Raw genomic sequence first — 17739 nt, forward strand, 5'->3', positions numbered from 1 at the left:
CACTACGGGGTATACAGTTGTGAGGGCTGCAAGGGCTTCTTCAAGAGGACAGTACGCAAGGACCTGACCTACACCTGCCNAGACAACAAGGACTGCCTGATCGACAAGAGACAGCGGAACCGGTGTCAGTACTGTCGCTACCAGAAGTGCCTGGCCATGGGCATGAAGCGGGAAGGTAGGCTTTGAACACCCTCCTGCCCGGCATGCTCTTCTCATCAGGGTACCTCCATTGTCCCTTCCCCAGCATTCTTCACGTGGAGGGATTTGCATACAGAGTCCAGGCCTGCAGTTTGCAGTTTGCCAGACTCTGGTATAGCCTGGCAGGTTTCTTTGTGTGCCTCCTGCTCAGCAGAGCCCCTGGCCTGTGCTGTTAAGACAGCTGTCTGGATAGCCTGCCTTCATGCCAGCCCTTCCCCCAACCAGATTTTCACTGTTCTGCTGTGTGGCTACATTTTGAGATTTTAGAACAGTCAAGACAGACCAGGCCTGTCCCACTGTCAGCATGGCTCCTAGGACAAGACTGAGCAGATTGTCCACTCTTGAGGTATGGCCGGGGTGAGCCAGCATGTGTCGGGGACAGATGAGGCTTGGTGACCGAGCACCGGGCCAGGAGCACAGCCGAAGAGGCTGGAAGCAGGAGCGGGGGCAAGGAAGGTGGAAAGAGAGGCTTGGAACCTACATGATCTCTAGTTGCCTAGGAAGGAGATGGGAAGGGAGGCCCATGCAATAAGGTACATTTGGGTTGGAGTGGGGGAAGGGGCCCCTAGAGACCATCGAGTATCTCCCAGAGCCTGCTGAGTTTAGGTGAGGGTCATCTTGGGCTTGCCTTCTTCTCAAGGCCACTTGCAGTTTCATCCCTGGCAGGGTTACCTATTGGCCTACAGGTCCTCTGAGGAGCAGGATTCTGAGCCTGTTTTAAAACATCAGCAAGATGTATATGTACGAGGTCGGGAGGCTAGGTGTCGAGTCCAGGTGACTCCCCAGAGGTCCCAGATGTCAAGCTGAATAGCTAGATATCCTGAGCTACTTTGTGTCCTCCTGGTCCTCCATGTGGGACAGTAGCTCTCTGGTTTGATATGTGTGTGTGTGTGTCTGTCTGTCTGGGTGTGTGTATCTGTCTGTTTGTATATCTGTCTGTATGGGTGCCTGGGTGAGGTTCCTTCACCAGCCTTAGGCCTGGGCCTCACAGGGCTGGGCACTCTCTGAGGCAGGCTCTATACCACGCTGTCCCCCCACCGCCCCTCCAGCTTCCTCTGTCTGGGTTGTGCATAGGAACCAATGCCTACTGTGTGTCTTTCCACCTTCCTATCAGCTCTTCAGTCGCCTCTGTCCAGGGGCTGCCTTTGTAGGGCCAGTGCTAGAGTTTGCTTTTCTCTTCACAGCGACCCCTTCTTTTGGTACATCCTGGTCCTCTATGAGAGGTTTCCATGGCCTTTAGGGGCCGAGTCTTAACACAGTTGTCTAGCTGAGCTAGATCCCAGCTTCTGGCCCTCCCATTTGTTTCTGTAGTGAGAAAGCAAAGGGAGGACGTGCTCTGCCAATGGAGGGGGTACACTGTCTGTCCTTGGGGATATGCCCTCAAGGGAGCACTTGCTGGGAGTAGCCAGTACAGCACACCCTCTGGAGGACAGGTCCTTGAGTGGTAGATCTGGGGTGCGCCGTGGTCAGAAGGTGGATGTCAGGCTGTGTGAGCCCCTCAGGAGCTGAGCTCAGCCTCAGTGCACTCTTTCTCCATGCTATTCCTGGTGATGGGCACTGTTAATAATCTCTGGGTATGAGCTCCCGTCCCCTGAAATTGACCACCAGATAAACAGGTAGTCCCTGGCTTTGGTCAGCATGAGGCTGGGAGCTGGTACCTGACCCAGTGTTGGGTGGTAAGCATGGCTCTGTGTAGAGAGATGTCCAGACTGACGCCCGAGCGTGGACAGATTAGGTACCGTGTGCCAGCAGAAGGGAGTAGTGTCCGTGAAAGCCAAGGCTCGCAGCACACCTGGCGTGTGGTGGGCACTAGAGTTCTGACCCCAGAGAGGGACTCTAGCTCACATGACCCCCTCCTACCATTGCTTCCGTGGTTAACCTTGGGTGCTGGGATTCAGACTCCAGCTGCCTGGGCTTCCAGAGGTGTGGGCATTGTACATGATGTCCCCTAATCCCAATGGAACAGAAAGTCTTGAGGTTGGGAGGCTGGAGTCGTCAAGGTCTTACTCAGTACTTCCTGTGGGTGGGGCACTGAGCGCCCCCGTCCAGTCCTTGCACATAAAATGCTTGCCCCTGCCATGCCTGTGCCTAATGTTACTGCCCTGCACAGAAGTGGAAGTGGGGTGCATATAAGAGGACTCCACTGCAGCCTGCTCTGTTCCTTGGGCCACACTGTGTTTGTGACACCTGAGAAATGCTTTACCCATTCCTCTAGAGAGATGCACCCCCATGCCTCTTGGTTCCAGCTGGATTTGTGAGTATTTAGTGTAAGCCCTGTGAAGCACTGTCTTGCCCTAGACAAAGAAGCCATGCAACTCGGCCCCTTGGGCTGCACGTGTATCTGTGTGGCAGTTCTAAGATGTCTGGAGGTCCTTGGGCCTGGTGGGCACTGCCAGTCCGTGTCTGGTCCTTGGCTGGGAGAAGGGACTTTTTCTTGTCTACCTGAGAACTGTCATATTTCCCAGTGCCTGCGGCTGTAGTCCACAGCCCTGCTCTTGAGATGGTTGGCCCTAGAGCAGTCTGGGAGCCCACCGTGCCGGAGTCTTTGAGAGGATTCCCAAGGGCTGGCCCCTACTTCTGCCTGCTTTTAGGTATTGGACACTGCCTCCACCCCACCCTGGGATCTGGACCAGTCCCAGACTGAATTAATATTTGATTCCTTCTGTTCTCCTGGGCTAACCACTAGGAGAGTTCTATGAGTAGCGGGCGGGGCTGTTGGCCGTAAGAGTTGGATAGTCTGACAGCCTTTGGAGAAGTTGTGAGGCCGGTTGCCAACCCAGGGCCTTTGGCCCAGAGAACGCAGCCGCCGTGCCCCCAGGTCCCCGTTCCCCGCAAGCAGCAGTCATAAAGTCTTGGAGCCGGGATCTAATGATCTCTGTCTTCCAGGCTTGGTCACACATAACCCAGGAAACCGAGGCAGGGTAGAGGAGCTGCGAGGAGGGAGCTGACCACGGGAAGGCTGTGTCTCCCTGTGGGGCGGCCCTGCCCTGGGAAAGGCCCCCTGTCTTCAGGCTGCTGAAGGGTACTGCAGGCTGATAGCATCTCTGTTGGGCAACAGCAGGGGCCTGCGTGTGCAGGCAGCCCCGGGGACTTGTTTGGTAGCATTCCTCAGCTGGGGGTGGGCAGTGCCCTTCTCAGGCTGGGCCTGGGCCTGTTGGCTGGGGCAGGTGGTGGTAGGGCTGGGGGCCCTGCATGTGTGATGATCTGCAGGCCGGAGAGGCCGCACACTACACACCCCATCCTCAGCTCCCTTCCCCTGAGGCCTCTCTGCATTTCCTTCCTGACTCTCTTAGCTTCCTGCACCCAGCTCTCTGGCTCTGGAGCACTTGGGTGCGGAAATGGCAGTTTCGTGTGTGTGTGTGTGTGTGTGTGTGTGTGTGTGTGTGTGTGTGTGTATGTGTGTGTGTGTGACGGGTGAACCCACCATTTCTGCTGTAGGGAAATGGCCCTACCTTAGTTGTTTCTCTAGGCTTAGGTCTTTACCTCTCTGGGCCTGGTGTCTGCATGTGAACATGGGGCTTCACTAAACGGTCCCCTGAGGCTGTTGGTGGACCAGGGCAGAAGACAGCTTAAGCTCAGCTGGTGGTGAGGTTGGAGCATGGCGACCACTGTGTATTTTTGTGTTGTTTGTGCATGATGCATGCCTGTCTGTGTCTTCACTCTTCTTGGGGCTTGTCCCAGACTTGTCCTTGAGCGAGGTAATACCATACCCTGACTTGGGACCTTGGTTAGAAGCTGTCCCACACTGCCTGGGTATTCAGAAGGGGCAATAAGGCCAGCATGTGTTGATAGAACCTGGTCCTGCCTATTTCATGGCCCAGCTCTGGGCTTTTCAGGGGCAGAGGAAGGCCACGGTTTCTGGCAGAGCCCCAAACTTGGGAAGCATTAGGATCAGGGCTAGCCATTTGCCTCTATATCCTGTTCAGGTCCCTCAGTTCTGCTTGTGCCCAGTGGCTGAGCAATCCCCAGAGCACTCCACTTTGGACGGTGTGTCCTAAGTGGGGAGCCAGGTGTGCTGGAGGAGGGTCATCTCCTGCGCAGCCTGCATCTGGATCTTGGGAAGGCTGAACCACAGGCTTCAGGCCCCACCGGCAGGCTGAGGGAATCTCGGTCTGCGGCAGCCACCTCCCCCGCAAGGCCTGCGCGGGCTTGGAAGGATAACGAGGCTCTGTATTTACAGACGCCTCCCGCCCGAGGCTTCCCGGCGCCAGTGGAGCATAAGTCAAACATGAGTGTGTCTAAAAGGTGATTGAGCTGGCAAAACATAAATCCCCCACTCCCTCTGCCCCCTCCGCTGTCTATAAATAAAACGATAATATTTATAACGATGCTGCCCTGAGCTGCTGGGGCCTTTGGAGGCTTCAAAGTGCTTCACAAAACATTTGCTAATTAATTCTCAGCTGCCCCCGCATGGGAGGCAGGTGTGAGGAGTCCCTCACCCGCCCATGGCCAAGCTCTCAGGGATAACTGGCTGCTTCGAGGGCCTGCGTTGTGGGTTGCCTCCTTCTGGGCTTCCCATATCCCAAGGCTGTCTCTGAGAGCAAGGAAGTCCCTTCCTGGGGAATGAACCTGGGCCAGCAGGGTGGGGCCCCGGCCTGCTCAGGTGCTTCCTTCAGGGTCCCCTGGAGGGCAGGCTCTGCATTGACATTTTACAGGAAGTGGGGCACAGAGATGCTAGAGGAATTGCCCAAAGTACCACAGCTGCTCCAGGTTTACCTCATTCCAGAACCTGCAGTCTGCTGTGGCACTTGGCTCTCAGAGTCTGTTTTTCCCAACTGGGAAGGCGAGGCTGTTGAGTTGACATTGTCCTAGCCTGAGGTGGAAGAAGAGTTTTGTCATCTGGCTTTGGGATGGGGTGGGTGTGGAGGGCTGCCTGACTGTGGCTACAGTTGGTCTGTTCAGGTGCCTCTCAGTGGGGCTGCTTAGGATTGGTGGGCTGAGTGGCCAGAGCCCTCCGTGACTTGTGGAGTGACCCTAACACAGATGCACTGGCAGCCACATGGAGCCCATAGAAGCCCAGCTGGGAAGGGATGGGGTCTGGCAGCCCCCATAGACTGGGCACCATCTGCCCATGGCATTCAGCTCTACACCAGCCCCAACCTGCTGTCAGATTTTCCAAAAGAGCCAAGCTTGCAAAACACCAGCCTCTGCCCAGTTCCCCAGCCCAGCTGGTGTTCTGCAGGCGTCAGACCACCCTCCCATCCTTGGCTTGTTCACAGGTAGAAAGTCTCTGCTACAACCAGCTCATTGGGTTTGGGGAGCTTGGCCCCAACGTGGGAGAACCCCAGCTGAATGGTATTGGTGGGCCCAGGAAGGAGGCAGTAGCCAGGGGATGAAAAAGTCACTCAGAATCGACGCAGAGCTGTGGCAAGAAAGGGAACCACTGGTCCGAGCCCTGCAGTGGGAGCCTGGGAGGATTGAGGGGAGATGAGCGGGGAGAGAAGGCTGCTCCCTGGGAGGTGGCTGCTGGGAGCTCTAGCTGGGCAAGAAGGCCTCTGCAGTGTGCGAAGCCCTTCCCCCTTCAGCCCTCCTGTTGGCCCTGTGCTTTACTCTGAAAGCCATTCAAGGAGGTTATGGCCAGGAGGTGGGTCTGACTGTAGAGCAGGAGGCCGGTGCTGTCCTGCTCCTGAGCTCTGCCCTGCCTGTCACCTGGGGAACTCAAGGGTTAGGAGAGCCCTGACCAAGGTCCCGAGGTAGCCGCACCAGGAAGATCCCTTGGGTCACACCGTGGGCTCTCGGAAAGGCGCCCTCCTGCCTGCTGCAGGAACCCAGAAGGTTCACAGGAGCTGTTGGAGGTGGGTGGAAGGAGAAGGGCGCGTGCTCTGTTGCTTCCACCCGAGGCTCTGCACTGGGCCCGCTTTCCAGAGGTCAGCCTGCCCACCCCACTAGGTCTTTTCCTTCGGTGAGAGCCAGGCTGCTCACAGCTGTGTGGGAACGGTTGTCTGGGGGTGTGAAGCGGGGTGGGCAGTCCCAAGGCCTGTGGCGTCATGGAGGAAGGGGACCAAGCTATGGGTTGTGTGAGGTCGGAGTGCTTCTTGGCAGAGGCAGGATGGAGAGCATGGGACATTGGGTGCCTTCACATTCGCCCAGTGTGTCTCTGAGTGTGACTGTCCGTTGCTCTGGTTCATCACCTCAGTGGTCACCTGTTTGTCAGAGTCACCCATCCTGCCCCTGATCAGGAGCACATCCTGTACTCTCCTGGGCGCTTTTTCGTTGGTTCTTCCAGTGAATTGGTTTCCTCATTTACTCCTCCTTCAGGCCCATTCCCACTTCTTCCAGGAAGCCTTCTTGGGTTTCCCCACATCCTTAGACCACCAGTGTCTTGAAAACCCATGTTAGTATTCCTGTGCCCCATCAGCTCCAGGAAAGGCCATCTGCCCTGAGCTCAGATGGGGCCTGGTATGTTTATATCATTAGCTGGGTGTGTTTGGGGTGCACAGCTATCCAGCGGCAAGGGCCAGGCAGGTGTTAGGCGGGCCCTGAGCATGTGGAGGATGTCCTAGGAACTGTGGGGCCGGCCAGCCCAGGTGACTGTCTCCTGTTTACAGCCGTGCAGGAGGAGCGGCAGCGGGGCAAGGANCGGAATGAGAACGAGGTGGAGTCCACCAGCAGTGCCAACGAGGACATGCCTGTAGAGAAGATTCTGGAAGCCGAGCTCGCTGTCGAGCCCAAGACTGAGACATACGTGGAGGCAAACATGGGGCTGAACCCCAGCTCAGTGAGTGGCAGATGCTCGCCGGCCTCGGTTTCCCCTGTACTTACTCTCTTACCCTCCTGCTTCAACAGCCAACGGACCCCAGCCCTCTGGCTGCCTGGCCTTTGTCCCCAGCAGTGGGGCCTCTGTCCGACTGGGTGACCCTGTGAGTGTGGGGATAGGCCAGCCTTCCTGCTGGCCTTGCTTGTCTGCCCCATCCAAATACACACCAGGGTCACCGTGGGGTCTCGGCTTCCGTCGCGGTGAGGCTTGCGCTCAGTGCAGGGGCGTCCTTCAGAGAAGCTATGAGGAGCTGAGCCTGGGCAGAGCCCTCTACTGCAGCAGCGGGGCTCCAGGCTGGCCCTCTAAGCTCCCTTTCCCACCTGCTGCTACGAGAAGGTGGAGAATCCAACAGGGAGGCGCTCGCTCGTCGCTCATGGGTGGCAGCTGTTGTGACTACTGTTGAAGCAGAAGTGTCTCTTGGCCTTCAGCTGGTCACCCTCGAGCTGGCCACCTGTAGGAATGGCCTAGACAGCCATCCTCCCTAGTCTTCCTGTGTTACCTGCCACCTATAGCTGTCATAGCCTCCAGGCGAGACTGGAGGGCCACGGTGCCCACCGCTGGTCACCTCCTGGCTGTTCGCAGGGTTTTAGTTTCAGATCTTTCTGGCTTCCGTGCCTGTCCCTGGACTTTCGCCGGAGCTCTTCCCCCAGTGCCCCCTGCCCCGCTCCTGCTGTCACTTAGGGGCCATTGGCCAGTGTGGAAGTGTTTGGGTGGGTGGGATACTCCATTTGCCCAAGGCCCCAGTGCCAAGGCTGCAGCCATGTCCCAGACTGGGACAGGGCCTCGCACAAACCCACAGGCCTCACGTTCTCTCAAGCTCATAGCCCAGCTATATCTGCCTCATATGTGCTTTTTATTGATATCCTGACCTCATCTGGACCCTCATGTGGGCCTCAGACCTGGGACCAGAGTCCTGCCATTAACCATTGGACACCCAGTCCAGGTAGACCTTAAGGAAGTCTCTTTTGGCTTCTCCCTCTGAAGCAGACTTAGCTGGTCTTCTCTTGCATCCTAGTGCCCTCGTCTCAGCCTGTGGCTGTGGTGGATACAGAGTACCCATTCTTTTCCTTCAACTCCAGGCACAGGGCAGCGGTATCCCAGGAGGCAGTGGGGTGACTGAGCTCTGTGTTGTCAGCAGCCTTGCCCTGTCCCGGGGGCTCGGGCATGCCTCTTCCTCTCTGTAGTCTGTGAGCGGAGATCCCCCCTTGCATATTTGTGAGGACCTGTGACACAGTTCCTATTCCCCCACCCCCACCCCTGTTACCCAGCATTTGTCTGTCTTAATCCCAGAGCTGCCTTACTGGAGACAATGCATAGGTCTTGCAGGTGGTCTTCCTGGGGGACCCAACCCTGGCCGTGTGAAAATCCCTCCCAGTGGAGGGAGACCACAAAAACCCTTGCCCACTGGAACCTGCCCAGTGCTCTGGTTGGAGTCTGTTCCCCAAGCCCTCTTACCAGTCCTGGAAGGGAGAGAGCAGCATCAGGACTCGGCTTTGTGGAATAGGACCTGAGGGTGGCTGGCTGGGGTCTGAAGCATGACTAGGGTTTTCCTTTATCAAGTAAGGCCGTTGTTGGGAATGGCCTCAGACATGGCCTTAGCTGTTCTTCCATGAGGGTTCAGGTCTTTAGAGCTACACAGTGGAAAGCCAGTGTCCTCCAGTGTCTTGTGACTGGCCTTAATCTGTACACATGGATCTGGCGGTCTTCTCTCCCAGGCAAGCTGATGAGGCTGGATAGGCTGCACCTAGCCTCACAGATGGGCTGCTGGCTCCTCCGGGTCCTGCCTGGGTGGTCTGTGACCACGCCTAGCTGGCAAGCAGTAGCTCATTAAATGTCTACTGTGGAGTCTGCTGTGAGGAGTGAAGTTACACAGTGGAACGGAACAGGGCAGAACCAGAGGCGCTCTCAGCCCTCCCTTCCTGTGGGTGCCTGCTGGGCACGGGCCCTCACACCTATATGGCCCCGGCCTCCTTCCTTCCCGGCTCCTCTGCTCAAGCCTTGAATCCAGTCCTGGCAGATGGCATGTGTGCACATGGCCGCAGAGGCCCCAGTCAGCCCAGGAATAACTTTGAGCTCTTTTCCCCAGTCATAGTAGTATCGTGACACTGGATTCAAGAGGGTGGCCAGGGAGAACGCTGAGCTCACAGAGCTTGGGTGTGAGGCTTGTCGTCTCATGGTCCGGTCCGTGCGTTCTCCCAGATGGCTTAGGGCCCTCACTGTCTCCCGTCTTGGGGCTGCTCTCCAGGAGATGGCAGGCAAGGAAGACATCCATGGAGCAGCCCCCGGTGGCTGAGGCAGAGCCAGGCTGCAGACAGACAGTCCCTAGTACCTGCGGTGCTGGGGCTCCACTGGCCTCTCAGGTTCGCTGAGGATCGTGTGGCTGGGAGGTGTCACCCATCCCTTTGGACTCTGTCCCGGGGACCATGGGCTGCCGTCCCCCGTCCTTGCAGCCCTGGGCTTCCTGTGTAGCCGGTCCTGCCAGGCCAGTGAAGGGAAGCTGGCTTGTCAGTGCCTTTCACTGAGCGCTTCACGGGCCCTTCACACGGGGCTGGGTGTTTAGACTGAACGTCACCGCTGAGCAGATGGTTTCTGTCAGCTGAGGGAAGCCCTTTAAAGCCTGCAGTTCTCCCCGTATCCGAGGCTCGGCCACTTCTTTTTTCAAAATCAGGAGTCTTGTATCCTGTTCTGGGGTACTCTTACCCACCACACCCTGAGGTCAGAGGCCGTGACCCTGGCCCACCTGATGGGGGGGGGTCTTCCCAGCCTACTGTAAGGCCCACCTGCGCTCTTCACCTGTAACAAGGACTGGGCGTTCCTCTCTGGGCAGAACTTTCTAGAAGGCTCCTGGTGATATCACCTCTACCTGAGACTTGGAATCCGGACCGAGCAAGGAGCAGCCCGGCCCCAGGCTTGTCCTTGCGTGTCTGATCGGACTTCTCTCCTGGGTGGTTGCTGCTACCTTTCGAGATGGGGTCTGGCCCTACCTCAGCTCCCTCACCTGCTGTTAAATGGCTCCTTTTCCTCTTCCTCCAGCACCTGCCTCTCGGGTGGGGAAGACCTGATAGGCTTCCATGGTACAGACTCCGTTTCCTTCAGCCATTGAGCTGTGTGACCCTAGTCTGTCTTGGTGGGCCCCAGTCAGGTTTGGGCAGGGTTGATTCTTCCCTTCCTGCCTTTCCTGATTTGGAGGTTCCCCAGCCCCCCTGACATGGGACTCCTGCCAGCTTCAGGTCAGCCATGTCCTCTAATCTGCTTTTCCCGATCCATCCCTTCTGACTTGGAGCCTCCTGCTGCTTCTGACTGCCGCCTTGGTCCTCGTCCCGCTCCAGTAAGCCAGGCTTCCTCCAGTCTCTGGCACTATGGTGGATCTCTTCTCAGAGTCCTTCCACTGTGCCAGGCCTCAGAGGGTTTGGGATGCAGATTCTGGGACCCCACCCCATGGGTGTTTCGTGTGGGGTGAGGTGGTTCTGCCGGGTATCGGGTGTGAAGCTTGATCAATGTCCTTCCTCCGCTCTAGCCAAATGACCCTGTTACCAACATCTGTCAAGCGGCAGACAAGCAGCTCTTCACTCTTGTGGAGTGGGCCAAGAGGATCCCACACTTTTCTGAGCTGCCCCTGGACGACCAGGTCATCCTGCTACGGGCAGGTGAGTGCTAGTGGTTCAGTGGGCTCCTGCCCACTCCTGCGTGCGGTATAGAGCTGCTCTCCCCTTCCAGCTAAGAAAGTCAGTAAGGGGTCTCCTCAGGCTGCCCGCCAGGTCTGTGTGACCTCTGCAGCCATGTCACCTTGGAAGCTTCAGGCCTTTTTCTGAGCAGAGGTCTTGATGCAAGTGTCTGGAGCGTAAGAGTGTGTCTCTCTTACAGCCAAGGGGACAGATTGAAGGAGTGGAGCCTTGGAGCTTGGGCTGAGGCTAGGTCTGTAGGCTGCCCTGGTCCTTATTGATCGACTGGGCATTGGGGCACGCTGACTGTTGCTCACCAGGTCACCAGTAGGGGTGTTACGATCGAGAGACTTAGATCTCCAACCTGGGGACAGATGGGGATATATTGAGAATGGCATCTGCAACTCTTGCTCACCACAGAGCTGTGGTGACAGTTGACACTGCCCCACTCCGGTGAAGAGCCCTGGAGACCCTGCTGTCTCGAGGGGCCTGAGTGCCCTGACTTGCTTTGGTTTTCTGCTTGCACCAAGGGCTCTCAGCCTCAGCCCACCCCAGTAGATACCATGAGCAGAGATGGCTCCCTGTGCGTCAGGGAGTGTTTTGGAATCTATTTAGTTGGGGTGAGGCTCACATGGGCCCTGATCTTCCTGCCTTCCCTCTGAAAAGACCTCTTGGTAGGTATGGGTTGCCGAGGTGAACGAGATGGATCCTGCCATGTTTGCCTCTGCCTAGGTGGGCTTGTGGGATGAGGCATGTGACTCACACAGGACTTCTCTGAGGCTGGGAAGCACTCTGTTCAGGAGGAACACCACTGTCTGCTCTTTACAGCCACGCTGTAGGAACAGCAGAGCTGCCTGGCCTAGCCTTGGACCAACTGCTTAACACAGGTGTCCCAGTGAGCCCTTGCCACTGAGGCATTTATGCCAATCCATGTAGAAGGGACAGCCCTAGGGTGGAGCCTCAGGTGACCTGCACAGTATGGGGCTCAGGTACCGAGAAATGAGATGAGGCAGAATTGGCCCCACATATCCTTATGGGGACCCTGAGGTCACATTTCTGGGAGTGATCTCCCCTGTGGCAAGAAGCCTATCAGGCCACACCTCTCAAATGCTGACTGCTTCCATTTCCCCTTGTAAAACGGGTCAGTAGTCTTAGAGCCAGGATATGGGACCTGCAAGGTTTGGGATTTCAGAACACCGGGAGTTTCTGGACCTGCTAAAAGGCTCGTGCCACCTTGTCAAGGAGCCCCTGGCTGTGTGTGCAGAGCCCTGTCTTCTCTCCCTCTTGCAGGCCCCTTTCCAGTGCTTTCATAGTAGCTCTGGTTGGTATGGGCTGGGGCCTGGGATGCATGGCACTAGGCCTGTGGCTCTAAGGTAGTTTTCCTCTCGGTACTCCACTCTCCTGGCATTCTGCATGCTCCAGACTGGCAGCAGTCACCTCATAGCCGTCACGGGAAAGTCGTCGGGAGGTCTCCCATCTCCTCTGAGGCACATGCATGCCCTCTTCATGTAAGAAAGAAACCCCCGTGCCTGCGTTTGTTAGAGGGAGTCCTCAGGGCAGAACACCCCAGGCTGGTACACTGATAGGATGTGTGCTTGCTAGAAGGAAGAGGCACTGCTCATGCTCAGGTACACTTCCTGGGGTCCCACTTTGGGGAGCCTGACTTGAGTGTGCTGCTTCTGTGATCCGGCTGTGGGCGAGGGAAGGGACAGTGATGGGGTCATAGAAACAGCAGAGTGACCATATGCTCACCCCCTCCCCAGGCTGGAACGAGCTGCTGATCGCCTCCTTCTCCCACCGCTCCATAGCTGTGAAGGATGGGATTCTCCTGGCCACCGGCCTGCACGTACACCGGAACAGCGCTCACAGTGCTGGGGTGGGCGCCATCTTTGACAGGTGGGCTGGGTGGCACTGTCTTTGATAGGTAGGCAGGGTAGGTACCATCTTAGATAGGTGGGATGGATGCTATCTTTAACACATGAGTGGTGTAGCATCATCTTTGATGGTATATGGGTTGGGGACTATCTTTGGTAGGCAAAGTATGGATTGTATTCACCAGGTAGGTGGGGTGGGTGTCCTTTTCCATAGTGGGCCATCTTGAATAGGTATTGGGGGGGACACTACCTTTGACAGGTGGGGACAGGCCCCTTAGTCTCTTCCTGCTCTGTTGGACATAACCTCTGCCTAGGAAAGACATTAATGTGAAAAATGCAGGCCAGACATAGGGAGACTACTGTCTGTGGAGTCGACTGTCGGGGGAGTTGAGGCCACAGGCAGCCCTCTTCCTTTGTGAGCTGAGTATCCCCAAGTATAACAAAAACAGATTATGCCACTGGTACGGTTTTATAAGGGTCAACATCTGGCACATCTCAGCCACGAGCACTGTTGCCGTCCTGGGGTGACCTGTGCTCTGACCTATCACTGAATAATTGGTGTTTCTGATCTGCTGCTCCTTACAACCCCAGTAGACCTGAGTCTAAGGCACCTCTGCATGTGCCTTAGCTGCTGTTTAGAAACATGCTCCAAGGAGCAGGCTGCCTGGAGTGCAGCCACATGCAGAGGCCACCTGGCCCCAGGCGGTTCCGCTCCTGCAATGCCTGTCTTACTTAAGCTTGCCAGGTGAGGGACTGTGACTGCCTGCTCTTATGTCTGGATGCCCAGCCTTGGTATATAGGCTAAGGGCCTGTGCCCGACCTCAGTGTTCTGGGGCCCTGGATGCAAGTCTCTGTCAGCTGAAGTTGGGGGCCTGGGGCTGATGCAAGGACATGAGGCAGTGAGTGGGAATGAGCAGGCCCATAAGGGGAAGTGGGGTAGGGGGCGAAGCAGGTGAGTCCCTGAGCTCCTGATATTGGAGGTGAGCAGAGCCACCCTCCAGTGCTCTTGGCTAGCGAGGACAGTACCCAGGCTGAGCTCTTCCCAGGGAAAGGCCCCTGGAGCACACAGGCAGGTAAATGCTAACCAGGCTCTGTGTGGCCAGCCTTTGACAAGCTAACTTACGGGGCTGCTCCGCAGGGCAAGGTATTAGAGCTTAGCCCATGGGGTCGAATTTGGGTAAATGTGAAGTGACAGTACTGGGGGCTTGATGCTTTTCTCTTCTGGGGACGTGAAGCGCTGGTTGGAGAGGCCCTCGCTTATCCTTCCGGTCAGAGTGAGTGGACTGTGAAGTCTGACCCTCGGTGGCAGGGCTCCTTCTTGCTGCTGAGGTCAGAGAGACTCTGGTTCAGGTGACTGAAGGCAGAGTGGAGCCTAGGGTTCTTCCAGACTCCGTACATGTTGGGTGCGCTAAGGACCCTTGAAGGTTCTTTGGAGGGGTCCCTATCTTACTGAGGAAGCTATGTGATATCTGCTGATAAAAAGGGACTCCCCCCAAGAGGTTTTGTCCCAGGGAAAAGTTTAACCTGGAGCTAAAAGAAACAGCTCTGAGTGCAGGGCAGCCTTGACTAGCCACACGGCAGGAGGTCTCGTCTCAGTTCTCCTTGGCTTGTCAATCTTGGGGTTCCTCCTCTGGGCTCAGATTCCCAGACTGCACTGGGGAAGTGGAGGACCCCATCTTCCACAGGACTGTGAACTCATGGTGATGCTCCCTTCCCGTGGACCTGGGCTTCAAGAGTCCAGTGGGTCTTCCTTGGTGGGGCTCTGGTGAGGACATGTCTAACGTGGACTTTGGCACCTGCATTTCCCTGCAGGGTGCTAACAGAGCTGGTGTCTAAGATGCGTGACATGCAGATGGACAAGACGGAGCTGGGCTGCCTGCGAGCCATTGTCCTGTTCAACCCTGGTACGGTCCTTCCACCTCCCACCCAGCCAAGGGCGTGCGAGTCTTCCCAGCTGCTCTGCCCCATGCTTTGCCCTTCGGGGCCCAGTGTTCACCTCACAACAGACACCAATCTCCTGCCTCCACTCGTCTGGAGACGTAATGGAGAGGCTCAAGTGGCACTCTCTGCAGCCAGAGTATGCACTTGACATGAGTGCTCTCCAGCTGAGCCTCGTGGGCTCTGCTGTCCACAGTGGCCTAATGTTAGAGTGAGCTCCCAGGATGGGGTTGGTGGTCCATCTTGTTAGGTGTCTTGAGGGTAGCTAACATGTCTCAGGCCTTGGCTTCGAGGATATGTGGGGTCAGGGCAGAGCAGAGCTGCAGTCTTCAGGGCCTCCAAGCTGTCGCTGTCACAGAGGCTGGGACTGTCTGCTGTGTGGGACTGTGTGTGGGAGGCTGTGGTGTAAAGAGTGGCCTGTGCTCACAGCGCTGGGTTGGTGGCCAGTCCACATGGTGATGGGAGCACACAACTGAGAGTGTGGAATTCTTGCTGGGAAGAAATTCTGTGATTCAAGGGATGGCCATGGGCTTGTGGGTGGCCCTGACTAGGCCCTAGGAGGCTGCAGAGGCTGGAGCACTTACTGCAGCAGGGTATGCATGGGCTTCTGAATTTGAAAGTCCATCCTTGTCTGCCGGAGGAGGGGTTGAATGTGGGTTGGAAGCTTGGCCGATGGGGGAGTGGAGGAGCTACTCACCATGTACCAGCCCTGCACATGGTGAGTAGAAGATACGGGGGACAGGGACATAGGCTTCCACCCCAGATAGCTCACCAGGCTGTAATTCCTGAGCCAACCTGATAGTTTCTCAGGTTAGTTCTGAGTGGCCTGATTGGAGGCATGGTGAACCAGGGAGGCCTGGGCCTGGGGCTACGAGGGGTAGGGAGGAACTGTCAGGGACTAGATCAGTTGAAGGTGTCTTATGTATTCTAAAGAGCTCCCAGACCCCAGAGTACCCTCTGCATTCTTACTGGCGCACTGTGCCCTGCTGGTGTTGACGACTGTGACTGTGGCTTTTCTGCAGCCTGTATTATGGCCAGTGTTTAGGCTCTGAGGAGGGACCTCCTGCCTCATGGTATGGGGAGATCCTCAGGGAAGGGCTTACAGCTTTCTTCCTGTCATTGGGGCCAGGCCCAGGGGCAGTGAGAGGATTGGTTATCTCTCATGGCCACCTGGAGAAAGATGGGGAAACTAAGTCCTTGAATGACAAGGTACCGGTTTAAGGTCACTTGACTTTCAAGTGGCCGAGTGGAGGCATATATGACTCTAGAACACCGATCCTCCTGGTCTGGGACCTATGGGTCTGCAGGGCAGCCATATCTAGTTGTGTAGCATGCACACTCTCCGCTGTGCTTGTATGTGGGTAGGAGACAGTCTGGGGGCTCTGACCTGAGGCTGTTTTTCTCTACAGACTCTAAGGGGCTCTCAAACCCTGCTGAGGTGGAGGCACTGAGGGAGAAGGTGTATGCGTCACTAGAAGCATACTGTAAACACAAGTACCCCGAGCAGCCGGGCAGGTGAGCTCCGCCTCCATCCTTGGATAGCCCCCTGCCTCTACCCTTGGGCTCAGCCACACATCTCCAAAGCCCTTTATATGCCACAATACAATGGTGTCCTCCTTAAATCACCCTGGGGTGCTTTTAGGCTTTGGGCAGGAGCTAGGCAGCCCTTGGACTCATGAGCTCTGAGGATAACCCACTTTCCCCTATACCCACTTGAGAGAATTGATCCATTTCTTAGTGCACAGTAGGTCCATGCTATTTACGAGTATGAAGCCTTATGTTCTTCACCTGTTAAGTGACCTGGAAATGCCAGCACAGTGTAGGTGCTTTACAGTTGTGCATAATAGGTGGCTGAGTCTGGAGAACACATTCTGTCTGATGGCCTAAGGAAGACTGACATCTAGTCATGTTCAGTGTTGGGTGCACAGTTTAGTGTTAGGCACACAGTAGGTGTCCAGGAGAAACGGTGTGTTCCAAGGATTCAGTTCTGCTTCTTCTTGCAGTCTCCCAGTCTGCAGGTTAGGTGTGAGTTGGGTAGTGGAAGACCAGGCAGACGAGCACACTAACCCATCTTGTTGCCTGGTACACACATGGTTAACTGTCCACACTGCTGTTTAGCCCTCATCTGGTTTGGTTTAAAGTGAAACTTCCCGGAGGAGGACAGGAGGGTGGCAGCAGCTTGTTTTTCCTGGCTTCCTGCCTTAGCCCATCTCGCCAGCTCAGCAGAAAACAGCCTGTTCTCTGGCGCCTCTCCAGCCTCCAAGCTACGCTTATGCCTTTAAACTGAGGACTGCGGGGCAGCCAGCCACAAGGCTTCCTCCCTGGAAATGAAAGACATTGTTAATAATTAATGAGGCCCAGAGCCCCCTCCAGTATATAGGGAGGCCCTGAGCAGACAGAGGTCACATGTGGGACCCCAGGTCCTGTCCCCACACCACACTGTCCTCTCTTGTCTGTCTACCTTCCATGAGTTCTTAGATTCCTTTCCCATGCCTATTAGTCTTTTGCCCAGGAAACACTCCAGGGGTAAAGGAACCCAAAGGCCTCCACTGTCCTCCCCAGGGAGGTGCTCCTGCTGAAGCAGGGAATCTCCCAGCTCACTGCTGGCTCCACTGTCAGTCGCCCCGAGTACCATGCGTGTGACTACCAGTGAGGCTGCCCACAGATCTTCCTGTTGCCTCTTCCTAGGACATGCCCCACTGCCTCTAGCAAGACAGCCGCTCTTGCAGAGACCTCTCTGATGCACAAAACACGTTCATGCTCTTACCTGCTGAAATTTCTGTCGTGGCTCCCCGTTGCCCGTGGAGCAAGCCCACACTTGTAACTGCTCTCCCGAACCCTGTCGGTCCTGTCCCGGCCAACAGTAGTCAATCATTGGCTCTTCCTTTCATTTCAGGGCCTTATGGATCTTGATGCAACTCACCCTGCCGCACCCCTGCCACACTCCCACCCCACCCCGCCACTCCCCTGCCCCTTGTGCTCTTTTGTCTCCAAGGAGCCTCCTTTCTCTAGTCCCCATTTCTTCCGCTTGGGCAGCTTCCTCTGCAGACCAGATTCAGGTCCCAGGCACTGGGCTTGGCTGGTCTCCGGGGAAGTTACAAGTCACCAAGTCGAGCAGGGAGCACTCCAAGGGGAGCACTCCCTGCCTCCTGGCCTGTCCTTACTCTCTCCCGTCCTGCAGGTTTGCCAAGCTGCTGCTCCGCCTGCCTGCACTGCGTTCCATCGGACTCAAGTGCCTGGAGCACCTGTTCTTCTTCAAGCTCATCGGGGACACGCCCATCGACACCTTCCTCATGGAGATGCTGGAGGC

The 17739-nt window shown here is 56.4% G+C and overlaps 1 protein-coding gene across 1 annotated transcript in view; it reads left to right on the forward strand.

Annotated features, from left to right (window-relative positions):
* Rxra (retinoid X receptor alpha) overlaps positions 1-17739 on the forward strand; it is a 24122-nt gene that overhangs the window by 4439 nt on the left and 1944 nt on the right. Inside the window, exons 3-9 of the mRNA XM_021191936.2 lie at positions 2-175; positions 6747-6916; positions 10473-10602; positions 12381-12513; positions 14304-14395; positions 15839-15944; positions 17611-17737. Of these exons, the coding sequence (XP_021047595.1) occupies positions 2-175; positions 6747-6916; positions 10473-10602; positions 12381-12513; positions 14304-14395; positions 15839-15944; positions 17611-17737 (932 nt within the window). The remainder of the gene's footprint in view (position 1; positions 176-6746; positions 6917-10472; positions 10603-12380; positions 12514-14303; positions 14396-15838; positions 15945-17610; positions 17738-17739) is intronic.

This window comes from Mus pahari, chromosome 3 (assembly GCF_900095145.1).
Source record: "Mus pahari chromosome 3, PAHARI_EIJ_v1.1, whole genome shotgun sequence".
Taxonomy (NCBI): Eukaryota; Metazoa; Chordata; class Mammalia; order Rodentia; family Muridae; genus Mus; species Mus pahari.